Source organism: Lissotriton vulgaris, chromosome 2_1, assembly GCF_964263255.1.
Source record: "Lissotriton vulgaris chromosome 2_1, aLisVul1.2, whole genome shotgun sequence".
Classification (NCBI taxonomy): Eukaryota; Metazoa; Chordata; class Amphibia; order Caudata; family Salamandridae; genus Lissotriton; species Lissotriton vulgaris.
The window spans coordinates 2,103,882,541-2,103,903,486 of record NC_141687.1 but is presented as its reverse complement, the minus strand read 5'-3'; the positions used below and the strand labels follow the sequence as shown (position 1 = coordinate 2,103,903,486).

Below are 20,946 nucleotides of genomic sequence, written 5' to 3'. Positions count from 1 at the left end.
GAATTCCCATTAGCAAGTTCCACTCTTGATTCTCTAGTCTGTGCTGGAGCCACCCCTGTTTGAGGATAATAAACTTTCCAGGCAGCTCTGCTTGCACTCTCGCATATGCATGCTCAGCTACTGGTGCACTTCAAACTGAGCCAGTGAACCTGCTACAGAGAGTGTTGCAAATAAAGGGAGCTGTTGTCCATGCTGGTGGCTCCAAAGTCTAATGTGCTCTCTTTGAAAGGTGCCCTGGTCCAAGAAAACCCCCACCCAGATGGGGCAAGACTGGGTGAGGTTATGGGGACACAAAGGTTGTAGTGTGAAGAGATTCCAGTCTAGGACCAAAGATTGGACAAGTGTTCACTTACAAGTATCACTGGTCCCAGGAGATGGTGAGTGCATGGTTGGGGGATATGCAGAACTGGTTTCCCGATCACCACCCTCAATCAAAGCTGTGAAGGGAAAGCAAGAGCACTCTCATAAGTTTTCAGTTATGTGACTATGTTGCCACTGCAGCAGGATGACTGCAGGGCTCTTTTTCTCTTTGCCCAAGCTACCACTCCAATATACCTTCAGGTCAGAAGACAGAGATACATAAGTTTAAGGCCTAAGTGTACCAGGGGCACACTGCGAGTCTGGGTCAAGGATGGCTTTCCAAAGTTTCTAGCAGGCTGGACTTTCCCCTGACTTCTCAGGGTACTGGTGCTATAGTATGCTGTTTGGTTATCCAGCACAATATCCTTGGTGCAACAGCATCAACTGTTGCATGCCTAAACACTTACAAGGTCCCAAAGGTGAGACCTGTTGGCTATGCCAATGCTTGTTTCTTTTCGTTTAATCACTCTACAAGGGTGCATGTGTTTTTCTACCTGTCTCCCTTGTGTACTTCTACCCCTCTCTGTTCCTCCTCCATTTCCTCTGTTGTCTGTGTGCTTCCCCAGTTCCTTCCGTCCTCCCTCCATTGTCTGTGTGCTTGTCCATTTACTCCTGAAACCCCTTCCTCTAGCCCACATTGCATTGTGCAAATGCTTCCCCCCAGCTCCCTTCATCTAGACTTTGTTGTCCATGTACTTCCACCAGACCTTCCACCCCACCTCTGTTGTCTGTGTGCTTGTTGAATACTTCCCTGATTCCTGGCCACCACCCTTGTCACTAAAGCTGAAAAGGGTCACACCAGTATTTCAGAATCCCTCCTCACTCTGCTTCCGGGTCAAGCTTGACTACATATATTTCTCCCATTTAATGAGCTTTCTGTACTTGCTGCTGTTGCTAAGCTATGGTATGCTTTCCCTTGGTATCCTTGTCCTTTATCATAAACTATTTCTTTGTTCATTGTAGTTAGTTACATTCTCTCTTTTTCTTCATGATGACCTCTTAATGTTGCATGGATTGAAAAGCTGTCACTAGCGAAACTCCTGCAGTATAACTGGTCCAGTACTGCAGAGGCGCACTCAGAGGCTCCATTGACTTTTTGGTTCCACTCTAACCAGAGCTTTCCATCACCCAGAAATGACAATGATTGGCATGTGGATGTTTACCACCATTACATGGACTTACAGGATGCCATGTGGCATTTCCCTTGATACAGGTTGACTTGGCCTTTTGGGCCCCCAATGGTTAAGAATTCCTACTTTGCTGTGGTAACTAGCCGTGGGGCTGAGGTCCTGCACCTACAACTGCCTCCATTGAATTCATGATTCAGAAAAGAGGGTGGTGATGAACAGAGTGTCTGAATTAAGCAGATCACTCTTGCCCAGTCCAAAGATCAGGGTTTGATCCATCACCGTTTTTTAGCTCACTGCACCATCCCAGCTCAGAACTTGGCTATATGCAAATTAGTCTGACCCTGGCCCAGTGCATCATGGGAACAGGGCAGACCAAACTACCAAGCCAATTCTTATACTGGGAAGGAAACCAGCTTCCGGGGAACGGTTTCTGGCATTTCAGCCGTCTTCGGCCCGGCTTGCTTGAATCCTGATGGTGCAATGAGCAAGGGACTCACATCTGAGTATACCCTTCCACGCTTATGGTCGACAAAAATGATTCAGAAAAGGGGGTGGTGATGAACAGAGTGTCTGAATTAAGCAGACCACTCTTACCGAGTCCAAAGATCCGGGCTTGATCCATCACCGTTATTTAGCTCACTGCACCATCCCAGCTCAAAACTTGGCTATATGCAAATTAGTCTGACCCTGGCCCAGTGCATCATGGGAACAGGGCAGACCAAACTACCAAGCCAATTCTTATACTGGGAAGGAAACAAGCTTCCGGGGACCGGTTTCTGGCATTTCAGCCGTCTTCGGCCCGGCTTGCTTGAATCCTGATGGTGCAATGAGCAAGGGACTCGCATCTGAGTATACCCTTCCACGCTTATGGTGGACAAAAATGATTCAGAAAAGGGGGTGGTGATGAACAGAGTGTCTGAATGAAGCAGACCACTCTTACCCAGTCCAAAGATCAGGGCTTGATCCATCACCGTTTCTTAGCTCACTGCACCATCCCAGCTCAGAACTTGGCTATATGCAAATTAGTCTGACCCTGGCCCAGTGCATCATGGGAACAGGGCAGACCAAACTACCAAGCCATCAGGATTCAAGCAAGCCGGGCCGACGACGGCTGAAATGCCAGAAACCGGTCCCCGGAAGCTTGTCTCCTTTCCGGTGAAGAATTGGCTTGGTAGTTTGGTCTGCCCTGTTCCCATGATGCACTGGGCCAGGGACAGACTAATTTGCATATAGCCAGGTTCTGAGCTGGGATGGTGCAGTGAGCTAAATAACGGTGATGGATCAAGCCCGGATCTTTGGACTGGGTAAGAGTGGTCTGCTTAATTCAGACACTCTGTTCATCACCCCCCCCCCCTATTTTGAATCGTTTTTGACCACTATAGGTGTGGCAGGGTATACTCAGACATGAGTCCCTTGCTCACTGCACCATCAGGATTCAAGCAAGCCGGGCCGACGACGGCTGAAATGCCTGAAACCGGTCCCCGGAAGCTTGTCTCCTTTCCGGTGAAGAATTGGCTTGGTAGTTTTGTCTGCCCTCTTCCCATGATACACTGGGCCAGGGACAGACTAATTTGCATATAGCCAGGTTCTGAGCTGGGATGGTGCAGTGAGCTAAATAACGGTGATGGATCAAGCCCGGATCTTTGGACTGAGTAAGAGTGGTCTGCTTAATTCAGACACTCTGTTCATCACCACCCCCTTTTTTGAATCGTCCATTGAATTCATGCCAAATGTTCTCACAGACGTTTTGCACCCTGGGTCAGCTTTATCTGAGCCCTTGCTTCCATATGGTGAAGCCCTCACTGACACCTTAATTGGCACTTAGACTAAATTCTGTTCTTGCCTGATTATAAATTGGCAGGTGGCCAGGCACCATAGTCTGGCTTCTGGCAACCCTAATTTCCTCCAGAGAGTCCGGTCGACCAGTCTTCCACCAGAAATGTAAAGCCCATTTCCTTCCCTACAACCACCTCCGAATAGGGAACTAAAGAGGATTGAAGCATTCTGAGAACAAATGTTTTCGGCGGCTATCCTTTCATTGAGTTTGGTGAATGCAGTTTGTTAATTGGACCTGGTATACATACGCCCTCTGGACATGACAAGTGAGATTGTCCTATGAAAAACTTGAAGCTTTCTTGGCTCAGACTGACATGACACCAGATAAGCAATTTGTGCCTTGTTAGTAATGATTGCCTGTTTGGCGAATATATTGATTTTGCTTTAGAATCCTGTAATGAGGGTAGGGGTAGTGCTATAGCTCACTCTCTGGGTTTTTCAACCCCTGCCAAACAGTTTTCTCACCAGTTCAGGAAATTCCTTGACTATGCCACGGGGTCGGTGTGTAGAAAACACCAGTTTCCCCATCCTCCTCTTCGTTCACCCCAGTCCTTTCATGACCGGGTATGTGAATCTGGCAAGCAACGCACAGGTCACCATGGGCATCAGTCCTGTCAGTTTTGTTACCCTGCTGGAACAGCCAGCAATCCGATTTATCTTGCTGCCACCACCCTGTGGGAGGGAGGATCCTATATATCGTGAAGCAAGGCTATGTCCTACCTGAGTTTCTGGCCACAGCATCTTCCTCCCTTATCAGAGCGGCTCCAGAGGAGCATTTGCCCATTCTAATTCAAGTGGTTCAAAATTAACTCTCCAATAGGAGCCTTGAGAGAGTTAGTGTGTTGAAACAGGGACAGGTTGTAACTCTCACTATTTCCTTGTGCCTAAGAAGGCTGAGGGATCAGATATTTTTTCAGGGCGGGAGGTCATTACATCAGACTGAAGTGTCTTCTAGAACTTCTAGCAGGCCTAAGCCTATCCATTCCTTTCAGACCCACCTCAACTTTCCCTTAGAAAAGATCCGCTTCCCAGGCAGTACCTACCCATCTTGCTGCTGAGATGCTGGGTGTGCTGGCCAATGGGGCTGTTGAGAGGTTGCTGCCTTTGGAAGAAGGGGCAGGTTGTTACTCCCCCTACTTCCTTGTGCCGAAGAAGGACTCTTGAGTATTCATCACAAAGAGCATTACCAAAGGTAAGTGACTTGTTCTATAAGGTAAAATTCAATCTGAATTGGTGTTTGCTTGGAGCAAACTAAAGACGGGTATAGTGCTCACTACATTCTGCATGGCTTGGGATCAGAATGCACAAATTAATGAGGGGCACTTCTGCTGCAATATGCGAAGGACAGTGACCGTTTTGCTCTAAACTACAGAACAGTAGTACATTTGGTACTAGAGTAGTACATTTTGTACTAGGGTTATATATCTTGGACTATGTGTTTCATTGCATAAACAAGCTGTGATGCTTTACTTATAATTGTAGTTTTTTGGCTCTTGTTCCCACTACTTTCCTCAAAGAGATGGCTGAAATAGGTATGGAATTGTAGAAGGCAATGTTTAAGGTAATCAAAAAACACTGCCTTCTCTGCCAAGACTTCATCCAAAAATAGTTGGCTGATGCTGTTGACTCCTGTTGGTTGGTCTTATACCCTTCCAAATTTTTCCTCTTCAAGGTTCACTCCGCTGGTATTGAATAGCACATTGTCATCCGTGTTTTAAAGTAGCCATGCATGTGGACTCCAGATTCAGCCAGTAGTTTTTGACAACCCCTAAAGCCATTCCTAAGCTACAGGGTTGTGGGAGTGCACGCCTGTTTTAGATCCTGATTGATGTAGAACTTATTTGACAGCCATTTAAATACCTTTTGTGCGATTTTGCTTAAAATAGCAAAGCGATAACCCTTACTATCACCTTGTTCTTTTTTTGATGCCAGGAGTGATGTGCTGGGTTCTACCTCTTTGAGATATGTATGCAAAAATTTAATTTGTATTCACCTTTCTTATCTCTCTTAGTAATTGACAAAGCCAGTATTTCTACAACCAGGGTAATGAGCAGGGGTAACAACGGACATTCTATTGTTGTTCATTGCAGAGGATAGGGATTTGGCCATATACTTTTATTTTAGATGTTTTGGCCTTGTAAATATTTGTTGATAACAAGAGAGAGCTATGTTATATTATTTTGCATTCCGTAAAGTAGAAGCTCAGGTGATCAAACATATTTGAAGCATCGAATAAGGGAGAACGTTGTCTTCTGTACTTCCTTTAAGATGAGTGGCTCACCTTAAATTATCAACTATCTTGTACCTCATTATAAAGCTCTGTTTATCTGATCTATGTTATTTGAAGTGGACAGATGAATTTCTAGAGGCATAGTATGGAAAGAGTTGTATAGGGGAGCTTTCAAACTTAATAAAAGACATCACAGTAGGTTTTTTCCCAATTGGGATAGGTTTTGTGTTCACTTTCCTCACCATGTTTATTATAGCTTTTGTGTTTAAAGTGTGAAAATAGTTTAAAAATTAGGGTACCAGCCAGGTGGTAGATTCTGGAATATTGTCCCTGAAAGCCCTAAGGATCGGTCATTTTATTTGGCTTAATCTTTCTAAGTACATCTGGTACCTCCTCAAGCCTGCTGAAAACATATTGAGCTGGTCCACCGTCTTGAGAACTTCTGCTGGCTATTGTCCGTGAACGGCTCCACCTCTTCTCCCCTTTTGTTAAAACCTCTGAAGTGCCTGCCTAGGAGGACATTTCTTTAGGTGCAGACCACCTTCTCTATACCCTCCATGTGAAATGTATCTATTTGAATTTAAGTCTGAAGGACCGAATGCTGTTGGTTTTGTTGCCCCACTCATAGAAGGTTCATTGTAATTTCTATAGGCTCTTGTCAGCGTTTGTCAGAATTATGTTAACTTGTCCTATTATCTGAATAATCTTTAAGGTTATCTCTGTAGCGAACCTTTTTGTGATTAGTTCCTGTCAATTTCATGTTATCTTGTAGAATTTTGTGTTCTTGTGATGATTTCCTAACTAGTGAGAGTGATACATTGTCCCAAACATTTAGCCTTAAATGTTTCCCCTACATAATCTATCCTGATGTTTATTTTGCCCTTGTGTGAGTTATTTGTCTGTTCTTGCCATCATGGCAGCATTACTCAAATGATGTATTTAGAACAACGGACATTGTATCCAGTTATCTGTGCCAAGTCGTGGTCAGCTGAAACCAAGGTATGATATAAGAAAGATATTATGTTGGTGTCTGCGCAAATGTGTGTCCCTTATTTTCATAAGTCCAGACAATCTTTGACAGTGGTCCAAAGAGATGAAATGGCCGCCACACTCCAACTCAAGGAAGCAATGCTCCCAACATTAATAAATAATATTCCTAATACTGAGATATAAAATACCAGTGTTCCAATATTTTCTTTAACTTTCTTATTCTTTTCTTTTCATACATCCAGCAATAAGTAGCATTTTTTTGTATCCAATACATGATTTGTCATATAGGTGTGTCCACCAGTAACTTCATCAGGGATTTAATAAGGACTAGTGGTTGTCATGCAAGAACGACAGGAGGAAATGGTGTGGTGGAACAGATCACTTATAACAGAAGGAAATAAATTGGCACAGTCAACAGTAATCACAACTACAGATGCCTCCCATACAGGTTGGGGAGCTCTCATGGGCTCACTCAAGGTCAGAGGTGTTTGGAGGGAACAAGATGCGGTCCAATATATCAATGTCTTGGAACTAAAGACCGTGTTCCTAGCCTTAAAAGCCTCCCAGAAAGAGCTGTTGGGAAGAACAAACTTAATCCAAACAGTCAATACCACTACAATGTTCTATATCACCAAACAAGGAGGTATTAATTATTTTGCCCTGTCGAAGCTAGCCTAAGAAATCTAGAAGTGGGCAGTGCTGAGACAAATAGATCTAACAGCAGTCCTCCTGCCAGGAAAAGACAACATAGAAGTGGACAGATTAAGCAGATAGGCATCAGGCTCCCATGAATGGGAACTCAGTCAAGCAGTACTCAAACAGATATTCAGGAGATGAGGAACTACAGAGGTAGATCAATTTGCAACTTCAACAAACGGGAACTTTGCGTCTAGGCAGCCAGCCTCACCACCAATCCCTGGGGAATACTCTGTTGATAAACTGAACATGGATTTTTTTATTGCTTTCCCTCAATATCACTGTTGCACAGATTGATCAAGAAATGCAAAATGACACTAACACTAACTACCCACAAAGGACAAGGCAAACCTGGTTTGTAGAACTAATAGAAATGCTGATATTACCTAAACATCAAGGCCTGCTGTCAATGGAAGGGGAGAGAGTTCTACACCCACAACCAGAGTCTTTCAGTCTTGCTGTATGATTCCTGTAGACTTCGAATGCGGACATCTAGACCCACTGAAGAACATAATAGCCATTCTCAGAGAAGCGAGAAGACCAACAAGAAGAAAGTGTTACATAGCCAAATAGAAGAGATACTCACTGTGGTGTACAAAAAAGGGTGTATTACATGAAAACACTAAAGAGGCAACTCTACTAAAATATCTTGCACACCTACAGGACTGGAAACTAACGTATGCATCCTTTAAGGTACATTTGGCTGCAATTGTGGCCTATCCAAGAGGTCATATAGGAAACAGTTTTTTCACAACACCAGCAATAAAACGCTTCATAGAAGGAGCAAAGAGAATAGCACCACCTACAAAAGTTCCAGCACCCACATGGAATCTAAATGTAGTGCTAACTCAACTAATGAGGACACCTTTTGAGCCTTCACACAGAGCCACATTAAAAAGATGCTCACACTAAAGACGACCCTTATGGTGGCTATAACTTTACTTTGCAGGGTGAGTGAAATACAGGCACTCTCAATTCAAGAACCATATTTGCAAGTACACATGGACGGAATAACAATAAGTTTTTATCCTGAGCAAAAATAATTATATCCAACAGTTGGTATAGTACGAGTAAATATTAAGCTTGAAGAGTTTTCTGGATTCACAAGCGACCAATTCACCTCCCCTAGAAGATGGGAGAAGAAGACAAAGTAAGAAAAAAAATAATCTGAAGATGGTAACCATGAGTGTGAGCGCCTGGGGCGGGTCTATAACTTCAGAGGAGGCAGAATTGGACCCTAAGTGGTCGAACTGTCTATGCCCAACAACAAAAAACAACTAACATTAAAAATGCAATAGGTCTCGCCTTTCATTTTCTTTGCTTTACAATACCATTAGCAAGCAAATAGCTATAACTTAGTCAAAGGCGAGACATATTGCTTTAGCTCGGTTCACAGGCACTCTTTTTTTAGCTTTAGCGCGGTTCACCGACAGAAATGTATTTATTTTTTTAGGCTTAGCATGGTTCACCGGCGCTTGCTTACCTAATTTAGTGCGGAATGGATTAGGTGACCCTCAGAAAAGACACAATACCTCTGGAGCATTCATATTATCCCAGTCCTAGAACTTTTAAAAAAGATGCAAGTACCTGCTTGTTTCTGATGAGCGCTGATGCTCTCAAAGTACTAGCATTACGTCTCCTTTGAGAAGCCTCGATACTCTCCCTCTCAAAATAAAAAAGCTCCTGTTCTCAGTACCGGCCCATATAAAGCACTGCTGTCAACTGTTGGTGATTTCATAGTGAAAACTGGATGCGCGACTTCCCCTCTCCCTGTCGGGGCTGAGCAGGGTTCCGGGGGATGGAGGGGAGCGGGTAGAAGAGAGTACATTTTAAAGAAACTGGGTCCCGCTCCTTGATCATGGCTCAAACGCCAATAATGACTTTCAGACAGGGCACCACCTTCTTGCAGCAATGGTGTAACGATTTGTAACTAAATGCAACAAAATTACTCCTGAGCAGCACATCGGAGTCTCGTAGTCTGGGGCGGGGCAAAGGGGAGTTGGACATTAATGCGAGTGCCTGGCCATGCAACAGGCAAGTGGCCACGACAGACTGGCCTGCTGGGTCCTGCAACATGCAACCCAGGTGACTGACACTGCCCTGGCCACCGCGGCCTGTCTCAGACTACCCAGGCATTCCCCTATACTCCTTTCACTTCTGGACCCCAGAACACACAGAGGGCTTGCGAGCCACCAGACACCAGTGGCTTCATCCCAAGCACTCATCGGCCAGCTGAAACAGCACGAGCCCAGTATTCTATGCAGCACAACCCCCTTCTCAATTTAGCAATAGGTAGCACATAGAGCTGAGCCCGAGGCGTATAGCTTCTAGTGTAATCGCATGGGCCACTTCTAAATAATTCACTCTGGCGCTGCTGTTGTTTGTCCCGTTCAGTTTGTCGGATTGTGTTGTGTACAGCCCCCCTCCCCTGTCTCACCATCACAATGCCAGCTACTCCTGCTCATTGTTTTCCAGCTCAGTAAGTGCCTGTACAATGGGGGGGGTCATGGCAGGAGGCACTGTGCCCTGAGTTCCCGGATGATCCGATGCTGCCTGCGCCAGGAGGCCTGCATTGTTCTCAAGGAACCACCTCTGCGAGGTGAATCACTCTCACACACAACGCATTCCGCCCCCCTCCCCTCCCTTGGCTCGGGCCGCGCTCTCCCTCTCTCTCTCTCTCTCAGACACGCCTGGGGTGGACAGGGCGGAGTGGTCAGCGGAGAGGATAGCCCGGGCTGTGCTGGAAGGCAGGGTCAGTCAGATACACACAGGGAGAGGGTCTAAGTGAGACTCCGAAACAGGACATGGGAGAGGCAGAGGAAACGAGGGGACGAGACAGATAGGAAGAAGGAGTTACAGAGGGGAGAGCGAAGAAGAGGCATCAAGTGAGGAAGAGAGAAGAGGCTGGAGACTAGAAGAGCAGACAGACAAAGTGGGAAGAAAGGCGAAAAATAGGCGGAAGAGACAGGAGGCAGAGAACAAGTCAGAGGAGAAAGAGGTAGAGGAGGGAGAGTTAAAAGAAGCAGTTTCTGAAAAGCCCCTTCTTTCGGCTCTCCGAGTATTATTAAATTGAGTAATAACACCTGTTAATTACAGGAACGGGCAGGCTGCAAAACTGCATTAGGAAACGTATATAAAGAGGAATTAGACACACACAAACAAGGCAAATGTGAGTACATACACATACATACAAACAAATAGTCATTACTTTGTTCTTAAAACCTTAAAAATAACGTTGAAATCTCCAGAGCAGCTTCCTATAATTTCCCTCATTTTTTGTAGCAAAAAAAAGGATGTAAACGTTTTTCTTTTTGCGGCCTTATTTAAAAGAAATTCCAGATATTTATTTTGCCCCTGCGTCACAAACCAAGGATGGGCGAGAAAAATAGCCACCAGCAAAGCCAAATGGCAAAAAGGGACTGAAACCATTAGTCTGACACAAAAAATCGCAGACAAATCGATGTATTAGTCAACCCATTTAAGTGTATTTTCTGATCCCAAAAAGCAAATAAAGCTCTTCAGCTATACCGCAGCGTATCATATTTTTTCTGTTTTCCAGTATAGAGTATTACTGTGGACAAATAGCGGCTATTTTATTCTGTTACTATAAGTTGTCCTGCAAAAAATAATCTTAAATATGATGGGTGTAGCGATTCGAGACACTTTTAATGAGAAATGTGTGGACTCGCTCCTCATATGTAAAAAATTTATAAATGGTCCATATTGTTAAAAACACTGATTGTGGACAGTCTCACGGGAGCCTCCATTAATAAATCAATTATACATCCCAAAAATAATTTAAAAGTAAACAAACAAGTGGATTTCCCAGACGGCTGGGAACAAATAAAGCCTAAACAGCTTCCTACATTTATATTTACAGCAAACTCATTTTGGTAGGGGGGGCGGGACTGTAACCAAAATAAAGCTAAAATGACAAAAATCGTTGACAGGCAGTAACGTTTGTGCGGAGTCGGCCGTCAGGAGCCGCGCAGCCAAGCCCAAAAAAAAGTCCCCACAGTGTCGCACTCCCATTAAAGCATCCAGTCCCTGTGTGCACATCTTCTGTCCCACCACGTACACATAAGAATCGTATCAATTCCAAAAGGCCCTAGCCATGGCGAGTGCACCGCATGTGCGCAGCTAACGCCAGGCGAGACCTAAAAACTAGAAAAAGGACTACCACTATAGTGGAGAATTCCGGACCCAACTACTAGTTGGCGGAATAATGCACAGCATGTAAATCCAGAAAATTCTTCAGCTGCAAAACTGTGCATGCGGGTGCATTGTGTACATATGTGCTGCATTTAAGTAGACTGTTAGCCTAACCATGGCTTATAAGGGTTAGATGTATTTCGTTCCTGATATTGTGTTGGTCACAGTTTTCTTGTGAAAAACTAGATATGGCTTTGCATGCTGTGTAGTTGTTTGAAAATCCTAAGGGTACATTTTCAATTCAGCCAATACATAATCTCCTCCCCAAAGCATTTGTTTAAGCAGTAATAAATGTATTTGCTTTTGTTTCAAATTTCCCAGTGTAGGGTTCATCTTTTCTGGCTTTTATCACTTTGCCTCTTAAGTCACCTCATTATTCTCAGATTGTTATTGCATGTTTAGTGGTCCTCGTTTTATTTTCTTCAATTTCCCCTCTGGACATATTTACCATTTCTATTTCCCTCATTCTCAGGGGTTTTCTCCCTCTTTCCAAACTCCGAGCCGGCTTCGATAATTTGAAGAATGTCTATTACCAAACAAATGTTCCTGCGTGTATGGTGTTGATTATTCCGATAAAAGTAGAACACCAGGAAAATTGCCATTTAAATTCATCCAGCTTTAGACCTTAGTTACTATTGGTTCCATATCTTGTTCTCTCTCAAAGAAAGGTCCAGGAACATCTGCACATACAATATCATATAATTTAAGGGTGAGGGTCACTTTCTTGCCATTCAGATAACTCCATGTGGGGCATAAACTCATTTTTACCAGAAATATGACCCCCTCCCCCCGCCCAACCCCCTGCAGACTGGATGCACTATCAGTATCAAATCAGATGTATGCATGCTCTTTAAAGATCTTGTACACAGAACAGACTTGAAATTCATAATTTGATTTTCCAGTGTAGGCCCTTGTGTCAAGCCCTTTTAGGTAATGTGTCCCATCACCTGCCTCAAACCCCTTACATTTTTTTCCTCAATAATAAATGTCTGCTTTCTCCACTCCTTGGGTTCCCCTGATGGCCACAAACAGTGGTGTGAGCCCACAGGCCCTTCTTAACCTGTTAACTTCCACACCAGGCTCTGCAACTCTTAAGAATGCACACTTGAGTCACCACAGAGCAATGGAGGGAAACTGGATCATCACATTTGAGTGGAACAGTCAGCGTCTTCTCTGATTGTGCTCTAGCGCCTCTTGTTATCGCAGCTCAGTCCAATAAGGCTTACTCATCTCAGTGCCTGGACACATAGGGGCCGATTCCGATTCAAGTCGGAAGGGCTCCGAACCATGATCGGAGCCCTTCCGATCGGTACATGTCGGACGGATTCCTTTCCGACTGAGCCATTCCGATGGCTCGGTCGGAAACAAATCCGACTTGGATTTCCGGATGGCCTACAACGGGCTCAGAGAGCCTGAGCCTGTCTGTCATCCAGAAATCCTCCAGTACTCCCCTGGTCGCCTCTTTACGTCTGAGGGAGTACAATGGCAGTTTTTCACTGCCTTTTCGTGCCGGTGTGTCCGACACGAAAAGGCAGTCGGAAACAGTCTCTGGGGGCCCCCAGCAGGGCCCCCATGGGTTTTGGTGGCGTGGGGGCACCTAAGATGCCCCTCCGTTGATCCCTGCACCCGGTGGCAGACACCTTGGGGTGCTGGCCACAGGGTGCAGGGATGGTCTGCACCCCTCCTATTCACATTGCAAGCATGCTTTCCGGTCGGAATGCATGCTTGCATTGTGAACCATACCAATGCGACCGAACAGGGTTCGGTCGCATCATACTAGCAGGGCTGTAACCGACCACAGCAGGTCGGTCAGTTACTGCTCCTTACCGATGTCAGACGGACCTGAGTCCGTCCGACATCGGAATCGGCCACTTAGTCTTCCTCTATTGCACATTGGGGTGAGTACCAGCCCCTTCTTGGATTTTTGTGGAAGAGAAAAGAGAATTTAGGACATGAACCAACGTTTTTTGCCCATTGTATATTTAAACTAAACTGCCAAACAACGCTGAAGACCACTTTATCTTTCTTTGCCAGTTTATGTCAGCGTTTGCTTTTGTTTCTGGTAAAAGGGTTTTTAGAAGGTATTTGGAATTGTCTCTTAACATTCTACGCTCCTAATTGTCTATCTTTTTCAAAACAATTGGATCTTAATTTCAGATATATAATAGAGTATGCTTTTATTTATTTATGTATTAAGGCAAATATTTCTCTTATAAAAGTGTTCTAAGATCCTGCTGGGGATGAGAAAATATTGTGCACATTATTTCACAATCCTGCAAGTGAGAATTAATATTACAAGTTAATGCTTTTATCTACTGCAAGCTTTCATAAAAAATATACAAAATTAAAATGTAAAGGAAAGTCTGTGTGCATGCCTGTTTAATACGTTTCAAAATGAAAATATTGAAGGCCATTTTGTTTGTAGTATTTTTTAGGCCAGAGATTACAAAAAATGTGTTCCTTAACATGTCGTTATCACATATTGCTACAGTGGACTTAGGAAGAAAGCTTTTGTTCAGATGCCATCACTACCCAACCTGGACTTTCATAAAACAGGAGATGGGGTAAATAATTTGACTTTCTAACAAGTAGATACGATGTTTTGCCAAAGATGTTTATATGTTCATTAATTCTGCTATTCACAGTGTGTTAATAGTTTAATAGTTTCTCAAGAAACCTATTTATTATCACTGCCTATTCCCTTTTGGCTTTATATAAACACATTTGCAAACTTAATGAGCTTGTGCTGTTGTTCCTTTGAGTTCAACCTCCCTTTCATAAAGAGGCTCTTTGAGTTGACTCTACTATAGGTACCCCATCCCTCCAAATAATTGATGACACAATGTAGTTTGAACTTTGGACGAAGGGTTGATTTGAAGCTTATGTTAGCCAATCTGAGATACTACGAAGCCTGTGTTCATCCCACAAGTTAACATCACTATCTGAACATAAATCCTACAATGATATCCATCTAAGATATGTATTTGATGCTTTTTATAAGCCACTCATGTGATTAAAACGCATTAGAGCATGAGTACTCACAGGCAGTTCTCCTTCAAACGCCTCATCACCGTTAACTACACCTTGATCTTCACCCTCGTCTACTGCCTTCCTAGACCATGCACCAACTTAGGCAGCATCATCGTGGACTTTGTCGACCCGTGATCCTTGACTCCAGTGTCTCCTTCCTCCTCATTGACTTCAGCTGTCACGCTGTTATTTGTGATTTTCTCCTTTTTAAAGAGTTCTATTTATTATTGCATTTTATCTTCTTTACTGTACACTTTTGTGGCTTGTGCCGAAATGAAGTTATATTTGACTTGACTTCAACCTCCACCTGGAGGACTTCACTGATCCCAACAAGCTCAACCTCTTCGAAGACCTATCCAACCGCAAGTAGAATACCCCACTCATTCCGCAGGACACCGACTGGACCTAATCTTCACCAGCTTCAGCAAGAGCACAAAAGACAAGGCCACAACTTTATCAACTTTAGTATATCCCTCCAACACCACTGCAGACACCATCCATCACCAAATCTTCATGACTGACAGGAACAAAATCTTGGAGGCATCCTGGCCTCCAGTTTCCTACACCAGTCTTAACGCAACAACAACCTCTCCGAATCCATCTACAACTTCAACATCTGGATTACTGTCTGCACAGATATCCCGGCTCTTCTCGAAGCCATAAGAACCTGACTGCAAGCAAGCTGGTGCACAGAAGAGCTCGAGCTCACCAAATACCACTGCAAACAACTTGAATGCAGATAGAGACAAAGTCAGAATGACACTGAAAAAAGCACCAATAGATCCACTGTCAGACTCTATCACGAGCAAAACAGAGACACCGAAATTCCCTTTGCTCACTGACCGCATCAAAGGAGCACCAACAGCGCCAAGGTAATCTGTCATAGTGAAAAACATAATCTCTTCGAAAACAAGCTCAACCAGTGTAACCCGCTCTGAGGACCTCTGCACCCAGCTGTCCCTTTTCTTCAGCAACAAGGTGACCAGCATCTATGAAAACTTAAAGCCCCAACTGGACCCTTCCACTTTCGCAGCCCTCCTACCCATCTCTACCAACATCCAGAGGAACATCCTGACCAACTGGTCCACCATTCCCACTCAAAAAACCACAACAACCATGCACTCCACACACTCCAGACCACCCTCGAAACCCTGCCCTAACGACATCTTCATTGAAGAATTGGATTCGCAGCCCTCACCCTGATCCTGAACAACTCCATCATCACAGCCACCTACTCATAAGCCTTTACTCCCCCACCCACTACTTGAGAAACCCTCAGCAGACCTGAATACGCTAGCCAACTACCAGTCTTTCTCCCTGCTATCCTACCCAGTAAAAGTAATGGAAAAGATAAAAAAAATGTCTAGCCACCCTCCTTACTGGCTACCACCTCCTCGACACCACTGAATCCGGATTTAGATTCTACCACAGTACGAGATCCGAATGATCATGAAAAGAGGTGGCACCACAGCCCTCATCCTACTGGATCTTTCTGCTGCCTTCCCACCCCATCCAAATCCAACAACTGTACGATGCCGGCCTCCAAGGTCCTGCACATCGCTGGATTTGCTCTTTGCTGACCTGTCGCGCCCTGTCGGTTAGCCTGGCCTCTCTTTATCTCGGACAGCGTCAACCACCCCTGTTGAGTTCCACAAGGATCCTCACATGACCCCTACTCAGTGCAACACCTGCATGACCCGACATGCTTGCATCATCCTTGCCCCTGCTCATCTCTTGCTTCAACACACTCCCCATAACACTTGCAGAACCGGCACCCAAAGCCCTCCTCGCCAGCAAGCTGGACTACTGCAACGCCCTTTATGCTGTAATCAATGCTAAAATTACTGGAATACTCTAGATAATACCAAACTGAAAGGCCAGGCTCACCACCTGCCACGCACTCACATCACACTGCGCTTCAAAGAGCGCCACTGGCTCTCAATCCACAAACGAGCGCTATCTGGTGGTCATGTCTCTCCTACCTTCCTTCTAAATCCTTGAACATTGTCCCTGCACATCAGAGCCTCCTCCTCAGTTATTGAATTCCGCTAGAAACTGAGGATCTCGCTCCTCACCTCGCCCAACCTTGTCTCAGCCCATACAGCTCCAGCTTCAGTGCCATAAAACTCTCCATGGTGAGTTGTTTTTTTTTAAACTGATCTTTATTGGAGTTTTTCCTACACTGGCAAACAAATGATGTAGCAGGCACATATCCACCCTCAGTGCTCAGTACATTTATTGACCATTATACATATCTAATAAAGCTAACGCTGTCCAAGTCATATCATTATCTGGAACATAATAAACAGGAAAATCTTCTAGCATGGTGAGGGGTGTCGTGCAGCCCTACTGGTGGTGTGGTAAGCTACAAGGAGCATCAACAGTAATGGGTGCCTTAGGCAAGACTGGTTCAGCGACTAGCAGTTGCAATTGGCATCATAAGGGCATATTTTAATGCAGTGAAAATAAGAGACATTTGCTGGCTAGCCAGCTGCAAGTCTGAGTCCTGTGCCATGGCTAATAATATGTCCCACTCCTTAATTTGTGTATCTGTCCCACCTTGTATTGTGGCCACTGCATCACATTGTCTTCAGCTTGTGCCCAGCGACAGAGGTCACATTTCCAGTCAAGTAAGAAAGAAGGGGAGGCTGCCCGCCAATTCATCACAATTGGTCGTTGCGCTAATTCAAGAGCCAGGTCAATTAACTTGCTCTCAGCCTTGTCCATCTTGGGGTGTGGCATAAGGTCCAACAAGCATGTTTTCAGGGTATTTATGTGGGGTCTGCCTGTTTTGTGTGATATAATCACAGGATTAAGTCCTCAATGACCGCAATGTTGAGAACTGCCATGTAATATGAAGTCTGCGTGGCCGGAGTTGCACCTGGTGCTTTTATGTAAAGCAGTGCCAAACATCCTACGTAGTGATCTTGGAATTCAATACGTGATATGTATATATTTAAATTGTCACCGTTTCAGGGGCACATTTCTCAAAACCTGAGAGATGTGCCACATGATATAGGACCAATCGATATCAGACAAGTCTGTCTGTACGTTCTGACTCCATTGCAGCCAGAGGCCCTATATATGTTTGTAATCCTCTGTTTCGTGGAAGTCTACATCAGCAGTATGTGCAAGGCAGGTTCAATAGCAGGCTCAACCTCTGGGACACCAAAAACACTGCCTATTGACTCCTGAAGGGTTTAGTGTCTGAAACTAGCCCGATGGAAGCTCGTACATCTCACAAAGCCCTTTGAACGTGAGGGTAGTCCCTGATTCGAAAAGCTGCACTAGGGAAGTGAAAACAGAACATCTTCACTGTGATTTATGAGCAGTCATCTCCACCTCGCTTAAGTTTGGTATTCTCTCCCAGGTGAGTTGTGCACTATACAGATAAACATAACATGGGGGAGTACAAATGTCAAGGAAAGTAATTCAGCAATAAATGCTGGTGATGAGAATTGCATGGGGGAGAGGTCATTCAGGATTAGAATGCTTGGAGGAAGAGGAGGATCTTGGTTGCATTTGGAAATTTGTGATGCATTATATATATTGTGCTGATGCATAGTTCCAAAGGAAGGGTTCTTGGTCAGGGCCACTGGAACACGGGTCTTGGCCGCCCCTGTACTGGCAGACTATTCTGACATACCCTTCCATAGTGTTCCAGAATGTCCACTTTAAAATAATCAAATGTTACATTCTACAACGGGCGTACCCAACCCCTAGCAACTTAAAACATTACTTTCACTGCTCTGACACTGCCTGTCCTTGGTGTCTGACTCCAGAAGTTAAAAAAAAGAACATGCTTTGGTCCTGTCTTACACTGGCTGCATGTTGGAGGGATGTTATCGTGCATTTGGCGCACCGTGCGGACACTGTCCTCCCCTACACTTGGGAAGTAGGCCTTCTGGGGCTCTACAAATGCATCAAAAAGTGCAGAGCTGTGATAAAATTCACGACCCGCCTCTGCATGGACACTATCCATGCAGGTATGGGCTCAGTCTGAGAGCACACTGCTGCACAGAGAAGAACCAAAGGGTATACATAAATATCCCACTTTGAAAGTTTGGGATTCCCTTTTAGACAAATTCTGTGAAGGGGCTCTGACCACTCAGCTCCCTCCTTGAACAAGTGTACTGTCCACCCCTCGATCCCAATCTTATTTGTGTACTAGCCCTACGAACCCCCTCCTGGCTTGAAGATATTAGTGGCGCATCATCCTACCTCAAGTACGAGTGAATCTTTCTCCCCTCACCCCTCTTTCTTTCTCTTTTTCGATAGTTTTTCCAGAAGTGGTTTTTCTGTGCTTATTGGCATGCCAGCTGCTCCATTGCATTTACATCTGAGTTTTCATTTTATGGACAACAGTTGCCCTCCTTGCTGCTGCTGATGCTGTTGATTTTCCCGTTATTCGAACTTGGTTGACCTACCTGTATTAACTGTTCCATTTTGCAGTGCTTTACTATCCTTACCGCTTGCTGTCTGTAATCTTGATGTATGTGAAAAGGATATTGTATTACATAAGCTACAACATATTGGAAATGTAATTCTTACAAAACTGCAATACAAATTAATAAAAGGAATAAAAAAGGATTCCTGGTGTTGTGGAGACCTTCTCTCAAGCCATTTTAATCTTGATGGGACCAGGTAGCACCAAAAGATGAACCCAAATTAAACAAACCATTGCTCCACCGATAACTTGGAAACCAGCAGGTCAGAAGTAGAGCTCCCATTGGCAGCCATTTTCACAGTAGATGCACCAGAGATAGAGGAAGAGTGCAGAAAATAAGAGATTCTGTTTCTTTATAACTAAACACACCGAATACAAATATTCCAGGGGTGAGGGAATTGAGAGATTATAAATAGGAGTGCAGAAGTGGGTTCTGTCAATAATACAAAGAGGTTATTGCATAGAATTCATACAAATTCAACCAAATGTAAAACCAGAGAAAAGAAACATGTCAGCACGTGAGATCAAACTCAATGCTAGAAGATGTTCAGAGTCTGCTAACAAAGTAGGCAATAAAGGAGCAATAAAAGAAGTGCAGCAAGAGCGATCAAATATAGGGGTAAAGCTTATACGAAAGCAGATGTACCAGTTAATACTGGGTTTAGTTTATTTAACAAGTATGTTAAGACAAAATAAAATCATCACAGGAAATGATACGTATGGTGGGGAACCAGATGTTTGTAGCATGTGTGACTGTAGATCAACATTCTCTCCCTATTCCTGCCATCCGGTGTCTGGCTCGGATGTTGCAAGTGTTTTTCATCACCTACCCTGCAACTCCTCCTTAGTTGGCAATGCCCATGGATACCGAGTCCATTGTTTGATTGTTTTTCTCTGCCAACGGGTTCAGACTTGTACCGCTGGAGCTCCAGGGCTCGACGTGTTCCACATTCACTGTTTTGGGTCCCTGCAGTAAGATTTCTGATTCCCACCATCAAGAGGAGCTCATAATAAGCAATGGCATTAAGTTTCTTCACTCTTTACTTAACGCTGTGCAGGCCATTCAAGAAGACTGGGTTCGCTGACCGTTGGTGCTTCCAGACCACTATGGCTCGGCCCCCAGTCTCTTGGTCCCGGTCCTGGTCCTGGTCCGGCTCCCGCTCCGCATCCGGTCAGATCGGCTCTGGTCAGGCGAGGTGAGGTACCGCCGCCGTAGCTCTCCCTCTTGCTGCTTGCTACTCGGCGTGGCGGCTCTGGCGTTTTCGGTATTTCCGATTACGATTACGGCTCTCTGCTGCACTCTCGGACCACTATGGGGCGTCGGTCCCTTGTCTTCCATTTCCAAAGAATGAATGCACTTAGTGTAATGGATTGCACACCTTTTTAAACGTGCCCTCTATGTGATGCAGAGTACCCCTGGACTGATGTACAAACGGTATGTAATTTCTAACTTTCTCCAGACCATTATGACAGAGTGTACCTTATTAGCTTTTCACTGCAGCAAAGGGATCGACGCTTAGCAATGTAAATGTCCATATTGCTGTGCACATTTGTGTTCACTAGCAATAATAGAATGTAATTTCGTAATCTACCATTTGATGCTGAGCACCTCTTTGGTCTACAGGTGTTAGAGAAGATAAAGGAAGCAATAAACATAGCCAAGAATATAAGATCCCTTCAAACACCATTCACCAGGGGCTCCTCTCTCTGGCAGCAATATAGAGGTATAATACATTGCACCCCACCTGTGTAACGTCATCAATCTCTCCCTCAAGACCGCGATCTTCCCAGAGATCTGGAAACACGCCAAGATCAACGCCCTACTCAAAAAACCTAAGGCAGACCCAAGAGACCTCAAGAACTTCCGGCCCATTTCTCTGCTCCCCTTCCCGGCCAAGGTCATCGAGAAAACCGCCAACAGACCGCTAACCCTATACATCGAAGAAAACAGAATCCTGGACCCTTCCCAGTCAGGGTTCCGCAGCAACCACAACACAGAGAATGCCCTCATCGCC

General features: G+C 44.7%; 1 protein-coding gene across 4 annotated transcripts in view; it reads left to right on the top strand.

Annotated features, from left to right (window-relative positions):
* Positions 1-20,946, top strand: part of RFX7 (regulatory factor X7) — a 494,781-nt gene that overhangs the window by 319,615 nt on the left and 154,220 nt on the right. For 2 of the 4 annotated variants that reach the window (XM_086958347.1, XM_086958345.1), the window contains exon 6: positions 13,934-14,018. In XM_086958347.1, coding sequence (XP_086814473.1) covers positions 13,934-14,018 — 85 coding nt within the window. The remainder of the gene's footprint in view (positions 1-13,933; positions 14,019-20,946) is intronic. The other 2 variants (XM_086958346.1, XM_086958344.1) reach the window with 1 other exon arrangement.